Here is a 20407-nt window from a genome sequence, read left to right on the forward strand (position 1 = left end):
TTAATATCGTAATTCTTATACTGAAACGCACAGTTATTCATCTGCGAACATGACATCGTAAGTAGATATAAACTGAAGTTGTGAACTCTTCGGTGAAGCTGCAAGTTCGCACTTAATGAAAGTTCCTGCGCGATGAACGGAACGACATTTCGCAGCGGCACAAACCCTGAACCGTATACATGGAAGGTCACGAAGGTTTTGTGCGTGAGATACATCAGAGAAGTATGAAACCTGCCCCGCATGTATAATATGCTGCGTTTTAAAATACGAGTATTTATGGTCTTCTTGATGTATAGGACAAGGGGGATAAGTTACATTTGAAAGGATAAACTGTCACAGCACTCTTTAATTGACTTCTCCTGAAAATGTCTGGTAACCCAACCTGAGATACTCCAGAAGTTTTGACTTCCATATCTAACAAAAACTTGTTTTTCGTGACACATTTACTGCAAATAAACGAAGCATCATATCAAAATTTTCGTCATTTCAAAAGTTCTCGAATGCCACTAGTAAGCGACATAAATATGTATGAAATGTGTACCTTTGCTATGTATTGATAGATTTAAATGTTATAAGAAATACACTAAATATTTGTCCCTATGCGTACTACATAACTTGGTTGACGTCTTCAAGATAAGTTGATGCTTTGATGCGCCATTGTATTTTATTTAAAGAAAGCTTTATTAGAAATGGTTTTATTTGTTAACATATTGCTTAGTTAAATTAAAAAATATTCCTGCAAAAACAAAATTATGGCAATAATAAGTTATTAGGATCTCATATTGTGATCGACAGTAGCACAATGTATAAATGAGTTCCAAACTGCTGCTTTACAGGGATGAGATTAATTTGGCGGTATTGTCGCTAATAGAGAATGGGGAGCTGACAAAACTGAAGAACCGCTGGTGGTATGACCGTACTGAATGCAAGCATGGCGACAAACAGGTATTTATGGTTTACGCTTTCGGCACTTTTCCAGTACATTTTTATAGAATTTGTACGTCGAAGAAAATTTCAACTTTGATTTCCACTAGTTGATATAAATGAATTATCTGGAGTATATTTCTACGTTTACTTAATATACAGCATTAAAGTTACGTATGTCTTTCATATTTCTTGTACTTCGATTCCATACTGCTTTCTAACATGAAATCTAATAATTTAGTAGGCACTATTAATTTGGATAATGCAACTACGATAATATTAAAACTGTTTCTATTTATGTAAAGTGGCGTTACTGCAGAATACAGTTCGCCTAATAAATCCGTCATGTTTTAGAAGAATTATTTCCAAAAGGCTACTAATTTTATTTCGGCAACATAGAGAGTATATCATTGTAAGTCTGACCGATGCAATCAAAATAATTTACATTCTCCCTGTAGCAGAGTTTTGATTTCACGCAGATTCAAAACAGCAAAGTTTTCACATTCGGTAATATAGGAGTACACAGATAACGCCAACAACGAAGTAAGCGTAGGGGAAGAGAAGGAGAATAATTGTTTTGTTCTATACTGTTAGCCTCCTGACTTTCTAATTATACAGGATATTTCTTTGTATTCAGAGGTAGGTATTTAATTAAACAAATCGTTCACGAACTTAATATCAGAATACGTGCATTTAACCATTTATCTCACTCTAAGGCCCTCGTTAGGCCGACGTTTCGTTATTTGTACCTCCATCGACGTCATAGCCATTAACGACGATAATTCCCACTGGATATACGAAGATTTTTGAGAAAATTGTTACCTTGTTTAATTACAGAGGCTGCTCGTTGGCGTTAAATTCACAAAGGCACCAACGTTATTCGGCGCGTACGGAATGCGAGATTCATATTTCGTAACAGATATTACTTCTGCAGAATTATGTTTTAATTACAAAAAGACTCGCGCATTAAGCAAGTAAACACTTTCACGCTAAACAAAACACTCGAAAGACGTGGAAATTTGTACGTTTGGGAGCAACCCGATAGCAATTTTCTGTATATATGCTTGAAGTAAACACAACTTGCAGCTTGTACAACTGGCTGTAATTGCTGTTTATTTAACACATTGAGGTTCACTTTTAATATTCGTTTTCTTTTATTGTTCTCTCTATCACTCTCTCTCTCTCTCTCTCTCTCTCTCTCGCTCTCTCTCTCTCTCTCTCTCTCTCTCTCTCTCTCTCTCTCTCTCTCTCTCTCTCTCTCTCACACACACACACACACACACAATGAAAGGTAGGTGAAGTTCATATGAAATGCATATTCCCTTTTTGAGAGTAGTCCCTGATGTTGGAAACAAACCTCGCCACTCAGTCTTGTAGCATCTTACTTGACCTCTCTAAATTCTCCGATATAGAACATTTCGTATTCTAATAGCCGGTCTCCACGACACATTAACAAAAAATAGGTTACTTTCCTGTTCACCCAGAATTGCCCATATGTTGTAATCCAATTTAGGACAGAAGACCACTCGTTTTCTTGAGCCTGCTTCCGAATGGTGTGTTACAGTAGACACATATTCGGGAGGTCCGTGGTTCAAATCCCATCACACAGGCCATATTTAGGATTTCGGCGTTTCTCTAAATCGCTTAAGGCTGATTACTCTGAAAAGATGGTTATGATTCCCCCTCCATACTTTTCCAGTCCAAACCGGTCCTTTGTCGCCAAGAACCAGTTCGATGAGTCGTTAAACCCTAATAACCATTCATTTTTTCAGGTCTTTTATTGTGCTTTCCGTGTGAATCGGAAATCTATCTTCGTTTAACTTTTTCCCAATATATTTCATTGCCTGTGTTTCTCGAATGGTATTTACTCTTCTGCAAGTAATAAATTTGTGTAAATCAGACGGTTTGGAAACCAGGTACTGATAGGATTTGCGCTATTTTCACGAGCTGCAGTAACAGAAAATAACGAATCAGTCTCATTTTGCCAACTGCCAAGAAAGGCGAGCGGATAGAAATTTAGTACACTCTTTTGACCTTGAGTGTGAGAGCCTCCTACTCATTCTTAAATTTAACCTAAGTGCATAACTGGGATGACCTCAGTATCAATACCGTGAAAATATTCCCCTTGTAAAGTAGATTTTGACTCATATGTGAATAATAGCACGATCTGACGTCTTTTTGTGAGATATTCACTGATAGGGAAGACTTACATTGCGCAACGGTTAACATATGGCATCTTGAACATTATCTTAGGCCATGCAAAATTAAGGCCGATGTATTCAATGCTTACTAACGCGATGCGAAACAGTCAACATCCTCTCTTATAAGCAGCACGTGTGTAGTGGAGATAAAGACTCCACGTTATATAAACTTCCACTTATTCAAAAGAAGCATTAATCACAATAGCCATTCTCAACATAATCAGGATTAGAACATGTCTTGAAGTTATCTGCAGATCTGATCTATGTTATTCTTGTTGTAATTCGCGTGCTCAGAAATAAGTGTAACCTACCTTTAGCTGCTTCTGTAAACAACGATTGCAGTGAAGTCAGAAAGGACTCAGTTAAGTGTGTTCATGTCGATTACGACATAGGAATCTGACCAACAAAGCTTGATAAGTTATAAAATGTTTCAACATGATAGATAATTAAACAGTAATTGGAATAATGGTTGATTATTGCTCAAGAATAAAAACACTGTAGCTCAGCAATGAAATTACAGAAATCCTCCAGGACCGCACCTAGTATACAATAACCAGAAATAGTCAAAATTAGAACAAAAAGAACGCCATATAACTTCTAACCCCGTAGTAACATTATATAAATGTGACAGTAACTGAACAATGACTTGTATTCACCGATGATTTCATGAAAGACCTGTATTGATCCTTAAACGTGGAACAGAGTCGTTCGCTCTGAACTACGGATACGCCTTGGTCACACAAAAAGCACATCTAAAATCTGGAAAAATTAATATATTAGTGTAATATTACGCCAAAAAGCTCGAGCACCTAATATTCTAAACTCAAATTCTTGTAGGATGCAGCGTAGAAACGCCATCAACATGAAACACTTGACAAAGTCGTCGAATTTGAACCAGCAGAACAATGAAGATCGCGCATCGTCGAAGGGATGATGACTGCTCTAGCGATCCCGGAAACAGCTACTGCTTACAAAGTGAAGAGTGTAGATATGCTTACGCTACAGAGCAAAAAATTGTGGCATTTCTAGCAGACGAAACCAGTGCATAGTTTGTCTTTGCACTTTGCCAGTGACTTTTAACTCACGTGAAGCTAAATGATGTGGAGGGCGCTTTCTAATGAATGGATTTGATGGTGGAAAACTATTCCTGAAAGAACAACCCGAATCAACCTCACGACATTCGTTTTTCCGCCTTAACTGTACTGCAAATAAAAAGTTCAACAACTGCTACGGAAGACAGTGACTCTAGAAAACCTATTACGGATAAAAATCAATGTTGTAAAATTAAAGACTTGAGATAAACTAAGGCAAGAATACTGGAGAAAATGGTTTGCATAAGACAAATGAGCCATAAAAGACTTATAGACTTCTTTGATAAGTCTCAGATGACCGTCACAAATGCCTTCTAAAAACACAGGATAAGAAGCTGTTCTTGGAGAAGACCAGAAAGTACGGAAAACTATTAAACAGACTAGGTGAGTATTGTACGACTTGTGAACCAAACACTCGGCCGCTGCGCCTAAAAATGTACAGATATGGATTTAGGCCGAACCCCAGTAGTAACGATCACTAGAAAGACATTCAGAAAGAAATTACATGCCACGATGAAGCGTGGTGTTCGCTACGTAAGCTAAGCTAATCATCTAAGCATAAGCATGGATGATAGTTAAGCAGAATGAAACAGTAACATTAAAAAGAAGGATATAATTCAGGCTCTGAACAGGATCAAGTGTATTATGAACTCAGAAGACAATCCTCATTATCGATGAAAGGAATAACTACAATAATTGAAATGATGGAATGGGAACACAGCAGAATAGGTTTTAAGTTAACAATAAGAACACTGGAGTAAGATCTGACTGAACGTGCGGACAAGCCAGATAGAGAAAAGAGGAGAGAGGGAGAGAGAGAGGTAGGGGGAGGGGGACAGGGGAAGCGTACGGAGATGGAGATTTTTATGGCCATAGAGAATATTATCGTCGCGTTATTAAAATAAATTAACATTATTTCAGAGAAGCAAATGAAAGTACATATAGGAAACCTGTATGAGGTACGGAGGAAAAGGTAAGTGAGTAATAATGGATATGTAGGATGACGAGGAACTCTCCCTAAAATTGCTGTAAGAAGTTACTCTTGATGAAATAGTAACCATTTAATATTGTCAGAATTTGATGGAACGTGGAATATTACAGCTCAAATACCTCGAGAACGTCTAATAAAAGAAAATTCTCGGGAGTAATTTCTGTTCATTATTTACATAACTACACGTTGATTTGAACAGTTCCCTGATCGAAATGATGTGGAGCGAGTCAGTTTACTGGATATGTTTACATGGTTAGTGTTAACATGAATTAAGATATTACTTTTTTAATCCTCATGGAACTACACCTAGACTCTAACCTTTTTACATGTTTCCGGTTTTAAAATAGAACGCTGTTTATTTAACTGAAGCAACTGTCCCGGAGAAATGATTTTAGATTGGATCTAAAACTTGCGACACCACCCATCAGACGTTTTATGTTATTTGACAAAATATCAAACAATTTTGTTGTTGCAGTTCCTGACGCATTGACAGCTTCAGTAATGGGAAATAATGATGGTTTTTCATTTAGTGTTGTAGGTATGGACATCATTATTCCTCTCAAATTGTGGTTGATTGTTTATAACGAATTTAATTAGCGAACATATAAATTATGATAGGGCAGTTAAAATGCCTAACTTCTTGAAGAAATATCTACATGACGACCGTGGGTGAACATCACTAACTATAGTTACTGCTCGATAGTGAGCAGTCATTATTTTCGTTCTAAGTACTGTGTTGTCCCAGAAAATTATTCCATATGAATACTCCATACTGCATGCTGGTTAAAACCCAAAACTGTCAACAATGAGATTTTTGATGAAATTAAAGTCTGTAGTCAAAGAGTATTTTGATGGGTAACGGAGGTAGTTTATTCGTAACAGTAGACAAGAAACTGAAGTCTACAGAGGGAGAAATTACGCTATATATAAGATTCTTTTGGCAAGAAAACGAAGGGTTGGCATAAACGTATAATCAGATCCTTCTTCTACCAACAAGACTCACCTCCAGATGCTACCAAAATCTTTACCCAGAACCTAAGTTCACAAGTACGTACGTCCCTCAATCACACTCTCATCATTGGAGGAGGCTTTAATCGCCGAACCATCAGTTGGGAAAATTACAGCTTCGTAGGTGGAGGGCGTGTCAAGATGTACTGCGAAACATTACTAAAAGCCTTCTCTGAGAACTACCTAGAATATATAGCTAGAAAGCCCATTCATCATGGAAATATATTGGATATAATGACAACAAATAGACTTCACCTCTTTGAGGATGTCAACATTAAAAATTTTTATCACTGATCATAAGGCAGTTGTATCAACAATGTTTACCAACCAACAAAGAGCATTAAAACAATTAGAAGCTTTTATATGTTCAGCAAAGAGCCAGTAGTATTACATCTCAGTGAGGATACTGAAACATTTAGCTCTGAGCAGGAACATGTCGAAGAAAACTGACTCAAGTTTAAAAGGATAGTTGACCGTGCACCTGATGGGTATCTACTTATTTGAACGTACTGGTAGACGGGATCCTCCGTGGTATACAGACACAGTAAAGAATCTTCTAAAAATGCTTCTACATAATATGTGCAGACAAAAGTTCAGAACTATAGACTGAGAGAAGCTGAGTGAAACTCTTGTCGATATCAAGAGGACAGTGCGTCAAGTTTTCAACGACTACCATAGCAGAATATTACCTAAATACCTCACACAAAACCCAAATAAATTGCAGTCGTTAAGTGAAGTCTTTTAGTCGCACCAAACTTAGTGTCTAAGAAACTTACGAACGGGACAGGAACAGAATTTGTTTATTTTATTTTATTTATTTATTTATTTATTTTTTTTTGAGCCATCAGTCTTCCATCACGTTTCATGCAGCCCAGCACACATTGTTCTCCTCTGCCAATATCTTTATCTCAGTGTAGCACTGCAACCTAAGTGTTCAATTATTTGATGGATGTATTCCAATCTCTGTCTCCTTTTACAGCTTTTGTCAACTACAGCTATCTGTAGTACGTGGAAGGTATTCCGTGACGTCTTAACAAATGTGATGTCATACTATCCCTCCTTCTTTTCTGTGTTTTCCATATATTCTTTCCCTCGCCGATACTGTGTAGAATCATTATCAGTTTAAATAATTTTCAACATTCTTCGATAGCACTACATCTGAATTACTTCTACAGTAATCAGCCAGAAAATTATCTCCACATACCTAACAGCCGGTACGTCCACCTTCGGCACATATAACAGCGGTGACACGTCGTGGCAGGGAAGCATGGAGGTGGAGGGTGATGGCACCACGTTTTTCCCCGTAAATTCCAGGGAGGGGGGCAATGAGCTCTGTTTCCAGATTCAATTACATCCCAGATGTGTTCGATTAAGTTCATATCTGATGAGTTAAGAGGCCAGCACATCAATTGGAACACGTCACTGTGTTCCTGGAACCACTCCGTCACATTCGTGGACCTGTGACATTGCGCGTTATCTTGCTGAAAAATGCCACTGCCGTCGGGAAACATGGTCGTCATGAAGGGGTGTACGTTGTCTGGAATCGGTGTACGATACTCTTTGACCGTCATGGTGCCCTTCACGAGCTCCACTGGACCCATGGATGCCAACGTGAATGTTTATATCGAAAGTAGGTCTGTGGTCATAATGTTCGAATGATCAGTTTATTCTCATCTGTTCCGGTTTTCCTACAGGCCATGTCTCACTGCCATACAATGCTGCGCTCCAAAAGAACATTCTCAGAAATTTCCTCCTCAAATTAACATCTAAGTTTGACCAGTAGACATCTTTTGGGCAGGAATGAAGTGTTTGCCTGTGATAATGTGCCTTTTATGTCCTCATTGCTCCATCCGTCATGGGTTATTTTGATACCTAGGCAGCAGAATTTCTTAACTTTGTCTACTTCGTGATCCCCTGTTCTGATGTTAAGTTTCTGACTGTTCTTATTTCTAATACATGTCATTAATTTTCTATTGCTTCATTAACTCTCAATCAATATTCTCTACTCATTAGACTGTTTATTCCATTCATAAGATCCTGTAAATCTTCTTCACTTTCACTGAGAATAGCAATGTAATCAGTGAACTTTATCATTGATATCCTTCCACCTTGAGTTTTAATTGCACTGTTGAAACATTTTTATTTCTTTCATTGCTCCTTCGATGTATAGATTGAACAGTAGTGGCAAAAGATAACATCCCTCACATACATCCTTTTTATTCCGTGCCCTTCGTTCTTAGTCTCCCACTCTAATTGTTCACTCTTTGAGAGTATCGCACTCTGTTTCCAGATCGACTAATCCTATGTCTGTGTCTTGATTTTTTTTTCAGCCTTGCTTCCATTATTAACAGCATCCTCAGGTCCGGCCCCGGTAGCTGAGTGGTCAGCGTGACAGAATGTCAATCCTAAGGTCCCGGGTTCGATTCCCGGCTGGGTCGGAGATTTTCTCCGCTCAGGGACTGGGTGTTGTGTTGACCTAATCATCATCATTTCATTCCCATCGACGCGCAGGTCGCCGAAGTGGCGTCAACTCGAAAGCCCTGCACCAGGCGAACGGTCTACCCGACGGGAGTCCCTAGCCACACGACATTTCAGCAACCTCAGAATTGGCTCTCTGATGCCTTTATCTTTCCTGAAGACAAACAGATCATCATTTAATTCTCAATTTTCTCTTTCATTCTTCTGTATAATATTCTCGTCAGCAACATGGATGTATAAGCCGTTAAGCTGACTGTGCGATAATACTCACACTAATCAGCTCTTTCTATCTGATTGTGTGGTAATACTCGCACTATTCAGCTCTTTCTACCTTCACAGAGCTCTTCCTATCTTCCAAAAGTCGTATGGTATATTGCCAGATTCATACATTCTACCCGCCATTGTCTACAGTCGTTTTGTTGCTACTTTCCTTAATGATGTTAGAAATCCTGAAGGAATGTTAGCTATCCCTTCTGCCTTATTTCATCTTGAGTCTTCCGAAGCTCTTTTAAGTTAAGATTGTAATACTGGATCCCCTGTCTCTTCTACATTGACTTGTGCTTATTCCTCTATCACGTCGTGAGACCTGTGTTCCTCTACAGAGTCTTCACTGTACTGTTTCCACCTATCCGTTCTCTCCATTGCATTTGACAGTGGGGGTACCATTCAGCTGTTAATGTTACAACTCTTGCTTTCAATTTCATCAAAGATGGTTTTGACTTTTCTGTATGTAGAGCACTTCTTCTGACAATCGTTTCTTTCTCGATTTTTTCACATTTTTTATACCGCCATTTTGCATTGTCTCTCTGTACTTCCTATTTACTTCATTTACTTCTGTCACTCATGATTTCTTTGTTGTTGCAATCGCGGTACCTATGTTTCTTCTTGCCACTTCTGTGACTGCCCTTCTTGCAGATGCCCATTCAGCATCAGCTGACCCGCCATTTGAGTTATTCCTTATCTCAGTACCTATAGCCTTAGAGAATATCAAGCGTATATCTTCATTCCTTAGTACTTCCATATTACATTTCTCTACTTACTGATTCCATCTGTGTAGTCTAAGAGACTTCAGCCTCCTATTCATCACTACTGAATTGTGATCTGATTCTATATCTGTTTCTGGGTACGCCTTACAATCCATTATCTGATTTCGGAATCTCTGCCTGACCATGATTTAACTGAAATCTTCCCGTATCTCCCGGCCTTTTACAAGTATACCTCCTCCTCTTGTGATTCTTGAGCATAGTATATGCTATTATTATCTGAAAATTGTTGTAGAGCTCTGTTAGTCTTTCACCTCTCTCATTCCTAGGACCAAACCCATATTTTCCCGTAACCCTTCCTTTTGTTCCTTCCCCTACAGCCGAATTCCAGTCGCCCATGACTATTAAACTTTTTATATCCATTTACATACTAAATTACCCGTTCAGTATCCTCACATATTTTCTTTATATCTTGATCTTCAGCTTGCGATGTACGCATGTATACTTCAATTATCGTTGTCAGTGTTCGTTTTCTGTCGATTCTAAAGAGAGTAATATGTCACTGAACTTTTCACATAACTCACTCTTTGCTCTATCTTCCTATTCATAACAAATCCTACTCCCGTTATACCATTTTCTGCAACTACTGATATTCTTCTATACTCGTCTGACCAGTAGTTGCTGTCCTGTTTCCATTTTACTTCACTGATCCCCATTACATTTAGACTGAACCTTCGCATTTCTCTAGTCATATTTTCGAGCTTCGCTACCACGTTCAAACTTCTGACATGCCACGTCCTGATTCACAGAAAGTTATCCTTTCGTTGGTTATTAAATCTTTTCCTCACGCTCCCCTCTCTCTTGGCAGTACCGAGCGAAGTGGAGCAGTGGTTAGCAACTGGACTCGCATTCGGGAGGACGACGGATCAAACCCGCGTGCAGGCGTCCTGATTTACGTTTTCCGTGATTTCCCTAAACCTCTTGAGGCAAATGGCGGGATGGTTCCTTTGAAAGGGCGTGGCCGATTTCCTTCCTCATCCTTGTGCTCCGTCTCTAATAATCTCGTCGTCGAAGGGGCCGTTAAACACCAATATACTCCTCCTCCTCAGCAGTCCATTCCCAGAGATGCGAACGGGGAACTAGACCGGAATCTTTTGCCACTGGAGAGATCAACATGACACTTTTTTATTACAGGCCACATGTCCTGTGGGTACCCATTACGTGTTTTTAATGCAGTGGCTTCAATTACCTTCTGCATTCTCATGCCGTTGATCACTGCTGACTCTTCCGCCTTTAGGAGCAGTGTCCGATCCCAAGGGCAAGTGAGTGCCCTGAACCTCTGTCCTCTCCTCCTCCCTCTTTGACAAGGCCGTTGGCAGGACGAGGGTGACTTGTTCTGCTAGAAGTCTTTGGCCGCCGTTGCTGATGACTTACACTCAAAATGTAAACTGTGACATGGGTCGGGATCTAGAACGTTTTGATTACTAATCAAAGACGCTACCCCTAGACCACGGGTGAAAACACAGCAAAAACTGAAATGCTGAACCACGTTTTCAAATGCTCCTTCACAAAATAAAAACCAGGAGTATTGCCCCAGTTCAGTTCTCGCATCACAGAAAATGTGAAAGAGATTGTCACTGATATTTATGAACTGTGAAAGTCACCAAAATTGAACAAAACTCCTGGATCCGAGGGAATCTCTGTCAGATTGTGTATCGAATTTGTGGCTGAGTTATTCTCTCTTTTAACCACACTATACCCTAGATCCTTCAATCAAAAACACCCTGTCCAGTTGTTGGAAAAAATCACAGACCGCAACAGTCTATCCCGTCTACAAGAAGGGTAGCAGAAGTGATCCTCAAAACTGCCGCTTCTATCCTTGACATTCATTTGTTATGAAATAATGTAACTTCTACTCACTTCGAAGGTGATAAGATATCTCAAACAGAATGAAATCTTTTATGCTAACTAGCAAGGGTTATGAAAACACCAATCATGAGTAGCCCAACTCGCACTTTTCTCGTATGACACTGTGAAAGCTATAAATCAAGCAAATCAGGTAGGTATAGTATTTCTTAACTAGTGAAAATCATCTAAATCAGTACTACACCTGTGATAATTATCGACAGTGAAATTTCTGACTGGATTCAGGATTTATTGTTAGGGGGGGGGCACGGCACATTATCTAGGATTGAGAATCATCGACAGATATTGAAGTAACGTGATGTGTGCCTCATGAAGTGTGGTGGGACCCTTACTGTTCTTGCTATATGTTAATAACTTGTAACCAATTTCGATAGTAGGCACAGAATTTTCACAGGCGATGCGGTAATCTGTAATGAAGTACCGTCTGGAAAAGCTCCATAAATATTCCCTCGGATCTTGATAAGATTTGAAAGTGGTGCAAAGGCTGGCGACTTAATTTGAACCTTCAGATATATAAATCTGTGTATTTCAGGAAGCCAAAGCACACACTGTCCTATAACTATAATATCAATGAGTGACAACTGAAATCCGTCAACTCATACAAATACCTGATTGTAACAGTTTGTTGTGATATGAAGCTGAACGATCACGTGAAAGACCTCGCTCTTATTAGAAAATACTATAGAAATTCCATCAGTCTGCAAAGGAGGTTGCTTACAAAACACTCGTGCAATCCATTCTAGAATACTGCTTAAGTGTGTGACACCTGTACCAAATACGACTAATAGGTGGTGTTGAAAGTACAGAAAGGAGGGCAGTACGAATGATAATAGGTTTGTTTGTCCCATAGGAGCGTATCACGGAGATGCTGAAGTAACTGAACTGGCAGACACCTGAATACAGACGCAAACTGTCCAGGGAATATCTACTTACAATGATTCAAGAACGACCTTTGAGTGAACGAATTTAGGGATTTGGTACAATCCTCTATGTATCGCTCCCGATGACAAGGTGAGACTTACTACGGCGAGAACAGAGGCATTTTAGATTTCATTGTTCCCTCATTCCATACATGAAGGTAACCGGAAGAAGCTCTATCTTATGGACACGTGGTACAGTGAGTATTCACCCACGCCATCACTATGGTTTCCAGAGTACGAATGTACATAGAGATGTAGAATGATTAATATGGCATTGGATGAAGCAATAGACTGAAGAAACATACATGTAGACAATGAATGCAATGATTACAAGATATCATGCTGCAGATTCGTAGAGAAGAAATGATATCAAAGCAGAAGAAAGAATGAAATAGGGTTTAAAGTTTGTCTTAGTACTAATAACTTCATATCGTGTTTTTCAGTTATGTTATATGCAATTTTTTTATGTATTGAGTACGCAGGACAATTGAAGTATAAAACACATTTGTATATTTATGCTTGCAGCTTCTGTGACCGTTACTTCTCTTTAGATGTTAAAAGGAAAATCGTTTCGAAGAATAAATCTGAGAAATCATTATCTCCGCTTTTCTTGATACTCCTCCTCTTGTTGGAAGTAACTGTCCCATGCAAAAACGGTATTCATTGACACAGACCATAGCTTTTCAATTAATTTTTTGTATTTTCTGTGAGGCTATTAATAATGGTCATCTTATTTCCATTAAACGGAGACATATTCCATTGAACCTTTGATATCTTGGAATGTCAGAAATACTACTTTGCACGATTCGTACTGGATACTCAACATACGAGTACAGGCTGAGACAATAGCTATACAATTTGGTGACGTAGCCGATAAGTTATTTTTCACCCTACGGTGCAAATGGTGTTACCGACGTTGCAGTCTGTGAGCAATGGAGTGGTTGACCTGAAATGCTCATTGCGTGCATGGAGTCACACAGCAATTGAGGGCGATGGAATTCTGAAAATCAATTACATCAACGTCTGTGCAAGATGCGAAAAAGGAGTGAGTGTGGAGTCGGAGCAATGCGACTTATTAGACGCATCTTTTTACAACAGATCGTAACTTGTATGTCAAGAGTATACAAGAATCCTTTTTCACGGAAATAACAAGAAAGTAAAAGACCTATTGTTCCCCATTTAAGTAGAAACAATTTACTTAGCGTATCACAATTTAGATTCCAGAACCGTTGCTTGAATGAGAGCGATATTTATTCACTCTGTTACGAAATGTTACGAGCTTTACATAATAAAATACCTCCAGCTGGTATTCTTTGTGAGTTTTCCCAGACTTTGGTTGTTTAAATCATGTAACACTCTTAGAAAAACGCAAGATTTATGGAACTGACAGCTCTATGCATAACTGATTCGAATCGTACTTGAGAAACAGAAAGCAGGAAGTTGTGCTGAATTATTCTGACAATTTTGGAAGGGTAGAAGTTTTTAGTGACGGGAAGAAATCACCAAGACAGTGCCATAAGGTTCAGTTCGGGGTCCATTTCTATCCCTTGAATGTTAGAATAACTTTCTACTCAACATTCAGTCAGCAGAAAAGGTAATTTGTTCAGAATATTCTTGCATAATAAGAACTCTCACTAGAGTGAAAGTAACAGACGAGTCTGTAAATGAATTTTTTAAAGAATTGTCAGAAGGTTCTCTGAAAATGGACTGTCCCTGAATTTCAAAAGCACGCACTACTTTCAGTTTTGTACCACAAACAGAGTCATACCAATAATTGATGTAGTACATGGACGGGAGTCCGCAAATAGGGTAGAATTTTCCAAACTTTTCGTTGTACATACTGATGAAAGCTTGAACTAAAATAAACATATTACAGAGCTTCTCAAACAATTGAGTTCAGTTACTCCTGCTCTTCGTATAATTGCTAGCCTCCAAAATAAACGAATCAACCTCCTGACATATTTTGTCTATTTCTACACCGTTATGTATTTTTTGAGGTAATTCACCACTTGTAAAGAAAATACTGACTGCACAACAGCGAACAGTATGAATAATATTTGCTATTCTCTCGCAGTCGTCATGCAAGTGCATCTTCAAGGAGTTAGCCATTTCGCTACACCACTACAATACATATACTCGCAAATTACATTTGTCATAAACAATCCAACACAATTTGACAGGAACAGTGATCTCCATATCTACAACATTAGAGGAAAACTGAACTTTATCACTCATTTTTGAAGCTGTCAGTGGCTCAGAAAGGAATTCAGCACACAGGAACATAATCGTCTGATATTCTGTCGAATAACATGGAATGTCTGAGAGGTGGCAAATCCAGCCAAAAATCCAGAAAACTATTACATGGACAAATTACTGTTTCAAAAGTGCTAGCTTGTAAAATAAGAAAACTAGATTTTTAAGCGTAGTTGAATGAACTCAATGGTATCTTTTAGCTTCTTAGATAATAGGCTGTGTTGAGAAGAATATATAAAAAAATACACTAATACTCTTTAACAAATCACTGGAGAGCCTGGATTACATGTGCCAAAATATTTAGAAAATATCCCTGAATGACATACGAAATTTGTTTAGTGGAGACCAGGCTTACCCTATAGATAAATGTTAAGTCCCAATTTTATAAACCTACTTTATAGTTAACAAGTAGGCGAAGATTGTCTCTACATGTAATTTTCCAGTATACCAATGTATCACATGTATGTTTCCAGTATAGCAATGTATCACTTTTTACAGCTGTGTGTCGTCCGAGGATATCTTCCATTCTCCTTAAAATTATGTGTTATATTTTGCGACTACGCCTGACGAACATATATCACGAAATAAATATTGAGAGAAGGTCGGTATTTTGCCTACTAAACCGCGAATGCCATAACAACTGCTGTCTGTCTGCAGGACACGTCCCGCAGTGAGCTTTCCTTGAGTAACGTTGCCGGCATCTTCTACATCTTGGTCAGTGGATTGCTGCTCGCGATGGCTGTAGCCCTGCTCGAATTCTGCTACAAATCACACGTGGAGGCTTCCCGTGCCAAGGTGAGTGATCGTACACAAGCTGGCAGTAAAAAACTTCCGTGAGTAATTAATAGAGGAAATAAGTTTCCGTAAATAGTCTGCTATCATTGTGAATATTTTGCAAATAAAACGGTATTCATCGCTTAATGTATTGCTTTACCAGTAACGTCGTTTCGGCTACCGCCCTCATGAGATTTATAATGAAGAAAACATGTTTTTATATATTATCAGGATACAAAAGAGGGAAACCAGGAAGATTAAAGTTTTTTGAAAGGCGCATACCAGAACTTCAGCTTCTAAACCAGTATTCGGCGTCAATCAATAAAGTTTATGTTCCATAGGGCCTGGAACGTAGTATAAGTCAGCAAGTGACATATCTTCAAGAAATATCCAGACTCGCTGCTGTATGATATTAATTTTTATATCTTTCACTTTCACTACAGATCTGTTTGCACTAAACGTATATACACGACATTGTAGATCTAAAACTGTCAAATTAATGTCACACTGAATTAATTGTTATCTTAATTAAACAAATAGAGAACCACAGTCAAAATACAGTTGCTAACAGATATATGTTTACTAAATTTCAGAGAAACAAAACCTCACATCACACAGAGATGATCTGGGCATACCTAATAAATCAATCTATAAAATCTGATAATGTGTTAAATCACTTTTCATTGTTGCATTATTTTAATCTTAATTAATATCTGATGATAACAGCAGCCGAAACGACGTTATAAATGAAGTAAATTATCAAGCGATCTGCTGGACGGTTTTATTCTCAAAATCTCCGTAAGAAAGACAACTTTTAAATCTATCTTTCTTTGTTGTAATTAATATCTTTGTGATATACATACATTTATACTAAAAACATGTTTACCTATAAAAATTTAATAGTTTGCTTAATATACTCGGCTGAAACCTGTTAAAGAATCTGACGAAACATGCCAACTAATGTACACATAACCGTACTGGTCAAGAAATTAATCACTCCCCCCTCCCCTCAGTCCACTCCATCAAGGAGAATACCACAATATTGCGTATCACCGCTTCTAAACTTGATATAAGTATCATTTCGGCGAGGAACAGAGTCCCAAACTTTGTTAGGGTATGTCAAGTCCGGGATAGATCCGGGAGAGATAGATCACTTTTTCCTTCACTATACAATTTGTAAGTTATAAAATATTTTTTCGATTTATGACAGCATGTTCGTATAAAGTGTCATATAAACTGAACTCCTGTATACCACATCAAAAGAAGTTTTTGATCACCCCAATTCCAAGATGCCCCTAATGCAGACATTGACTGTGGATATTCTATCACAGACATAGTCCCTTTGATTGTTCAGAGATGTCACTAAACCTATCCAAAGATGTAAACAACTATGCATGAACAGCGCCTATTAGACGGAGGGGGTCCGACAGCCGATCAGTTTCAGTCATTCCACCAGGAAGGAGGTACACGCTTCGCGTTGTCTGTAGTTCAACCATGCCAAGACGACCAATACCGCGTTTCGATAGCGTCCGCATTGTTACTTTCTGCCAAGAAGTGCTCTCGACAAGGGAAGTGTCCAGGCGTGAACCAACGCAATGATGTTCGAACATGGAAGAGATACAGACAGAGAGAGGAACTGTAGATGACATACCTCGCTCAGGCCTCCCAAAGGCTACTGTTGCAGTAGAAGACCGCAACCTACCCTGACAGCAACGACACAGTGTTGAATAATGCTTTTCGTGCAGCCACAGGACGTCGGGTTACGACTCAAACTGTGCACAATAAACTGAATGATGCGCAAGTTCACTCCCGACGTCCATGTCGAGGTCCATCTTTGCAACCACGACACCATGCAGTGAGGTACAGATGGGCCCAACAACATGCCGAACGGACCGCTCAGGATTTGCATCACGTTCGCTTCACCGAAGAGTGTCGTATGTGCCTTCAACCAGACAATCGTCGGAGACGTGTTTAGAGGCTATCTGGTCAGGCTGAACGCCTTAAACACACTTCCAGCGGGTGCAGCAAGGTAGGGGTTCCTGCTCTTTAGGGGTGGCATTAAGTGGGGCCGATGTATGCCACTGGTGTTTATGGAAAGTGCCGTAAAGGCTGTACGATACGTGAATACCATCCTCCTACCGACAGTGCACCCATATCGGCAGCATATTGGCAAGGCATTCGTCTTCATGATCGACAATTCGCGTTCCCTTCGTGAACGTCATGTGAATGACTTCCTTCAGGACAACGACATCGTTCAACAAGAGTGGCCAACATCTTCTCCAGACATGAACCCTATCGAACATGCCTGGGGTAGGTTGAAAGGGGCTGTTTATGGACGATGTGACCCAAGACTTTTTGTGTTCAGTTTAAATTACTCCGAATATTTAATAATAACTGCCATTAGTATCTGTCATCTTTTAACTGTAGTGCTCATGCTCTACGTCCTAACATGCGGGCTTTTGCTCACTCAGTATTCAGATTATTTAACCTAAGTGATCATGCTATGCAGTATGCAGGCAAGGAGTTGATGTTGCTCTGGCTAGCTCTTAGCTTTACCGCAGTCTATTGAGTACATGCAGTACGTTATTTCAGCTTAACTACGCAACAGATTAGGGGAAAGTGGAACATTGTTCTGACTAGAAACGGCACGAAATTGTTCAGAAACTGTAGAATATTTAAAGTAATTTCTAAGCCCTTCACAATAACAATAACTTACTCTCTAGAATACCAAATAATATTTTTTACTCCTTCCTTTATGGTCAGAGATACAATACGCACCAAAAATTGCACATCGACAATTTGACATATCCTGCTTGCTTTGTACAGGTTGTGAATAAAATCAGTATGACTGCAGGAATCTTGTACAACTTGTAACTTTTGAAAAAGTTTCCAAATTTAGTTCAAACGCACTACCTCTACGCATATCTCAGGAAACTTCAGTATTGTGTCAATTTGTCTCTCGAGTTTCGACCACTTAAAAGGAAGGACGTCTGAAAGCCTGTATTCTTATAACTTCATGCAATTAACATAAGAATCTATTGATACACTTACACCGGTTATCTGTCACGTATTCGGGAAAATTAAATATACAGCAAGCTCCCGATTAAATAGTTTAATGTGGTCTGGCGACTCGGTTGATAATCTAAAAACACGGATAATTCCAAATGGAAAACAGCGATTTGTTGTGTTTTCGAAACACGCCAGAAGTAACATTTGAAAGCCCATTGCAGTAATTATCCATTACTCTCCGTAAACTGAAATCCTATTTGCAAAATTACGCTTACAACACACTATACTTTGTATCACTTGCCTTCAGTTCACCTTAGGAAAACAGCAGTCCGCTTCCTCCCTGACAACAGCGTTATTTAGTGTACAGCCAAAACACCTGTACAGTCATATTAGTCTTGCACTGCATAGCCTAACAACAGCTCAGTGCATTTCAGTACAGGTGTGTACATTTCAGTGCCTCCACCGTCTCGTCTTCGCTGTCTTCCTCTAGCTAACACACTTTTTTCACTATATCGATGTCACCCCTACCTGCTCGAATCCCAAATCGTAGACAACGCTGTTGGACGAGACGTGGATGATTTCCTCATTACCTTTTCGGAACTAGAAATGTTTGTAATAAGGTCGGCCATAGGAGTAACAGTACGAAATTGATCACTATCATAACTTTAAACGCCACTATCAGCGAAGGCGTGGCTACGGCTAATGATCTTTAACCTACTTATTATTTTATTAAGTCGAAGATTACGAGTTAGTGAAGCCCCAAAAATTTGCTCTGTGATTTTGTTTTCTGTATATTTAGATAAATCTTCACAACAAATAATAGCAAGTGATTAGAATGCCCATAAATTAGAAATTGACGTTCATGAAAATAGCTCTGTCTTACTTAACATCTGCTCGCCGTCCATTCCATCTTGATGTCATTGTTCACATAGTATTCTTCTGAAGTCTACGATGCCCCCGAATGCAAAATTATACCTAAGTTTTTGAATTACTTTGTACGTTTTTTCAGTGAAACGATGGAGGCTTAGATATGAACTTTCCATGTTTATTAATGACTTTTTACAAGAACTTGTCTAGCATAATAATACTTTTCCGGCCAAGAACATAACATCACCAATATTGTGTTGTAAAGCTATTCCTATAACTTTAATGTTATCGATTTAAGAGAAAATATTTCACTTGCAACTCATTTATAATTTAATATTTCCATACTTTTCAATAACAAAAGTTAATCTTTGTAATTATTATCCTAACAATAACTGCCAATTTAACCATTTACACAAATAGGTGCAAAATGTACACGGGAACTTTGAAATACATCATTTGTGTGATAATAATTTTTATACGTTAATTTTCTGTTGATGAATATATGAATGCTACGCAAAAAGTACCCGCATTATGGTTATCAATGTAAGATTTTGATACTGGGTCGTGTTGTTACGAGTGCAAGCACTGTGTTGCTTAATAGAGAATACAGAGTATCAATGACCAGTTTCATCACAAATGGTAAACCGTGTGTCAGATTTAGCATACTTCTGCCTTTGTTTTCATTTATTCAAAAATCCACGAACTTTGCACAGACGATCAGGAAACCGGGTAATCGTGATCTTGCTTTTTTATCACGTTTATTCACTGGTTTGCCTTATTAATCTGGGTTTGACAATGTTACATTGTTAGTGATTGTGGGTGGCTGGATGCACTTCCTGACGTGTGCTCCTCCCCTCCCCCCCCCCCCCTCCATCTCCTAGACGGGGACGAAATTTGTGCAGCCCATTTGCCTGCCTCTACTGTTGCGCCATGTGAAAGCAGGTGAAACTTATTAGTAAATCGTTTAACAGAGGTGGAACAC

The 20407-nt window shown here is 38.9% G+C and overlaps 1 protein-coding gene across 1 annotated transcript in view; it reads left to right on the forward strand.

Moving 5' to 3' along the window:
- The window catches only part of LOC124795343 (glutamate receptor 1-like), a 680176-nt gene that overhangs the window by 647644 nt on the left and 12125 nt on the right, over positions 1-20407 (forward strand). The window contains exons 15-16 of the mRNA XM_047259331.1: positions 837-945; positions 15433-15570. Coding sequence (XP_047115287.1) covers positions 837-945; positions 15433-15570 — 247 coding nt within the window. The remainder of the gene's footprint in view (positions 1-836; positions 946-15432; positions 15571-20407) is intronic.

Source organism: Schistocerca piceifrons, chromosome 4 (assembly GCF_021461385.2).
Source record: "Schistocerca piceifrons isolate TAMUIC-IGC-003096 chromosome 4, iqSchPice1.1, whole genome shotgun sequence".
In the NCBI taxonomy this organism is placed as follows: Eukaryota; Metazoa; Arthropoda; class Insecta; order Orthoptera; family Acrididae; genus Schistocerca; species Schistocerca piceifrons.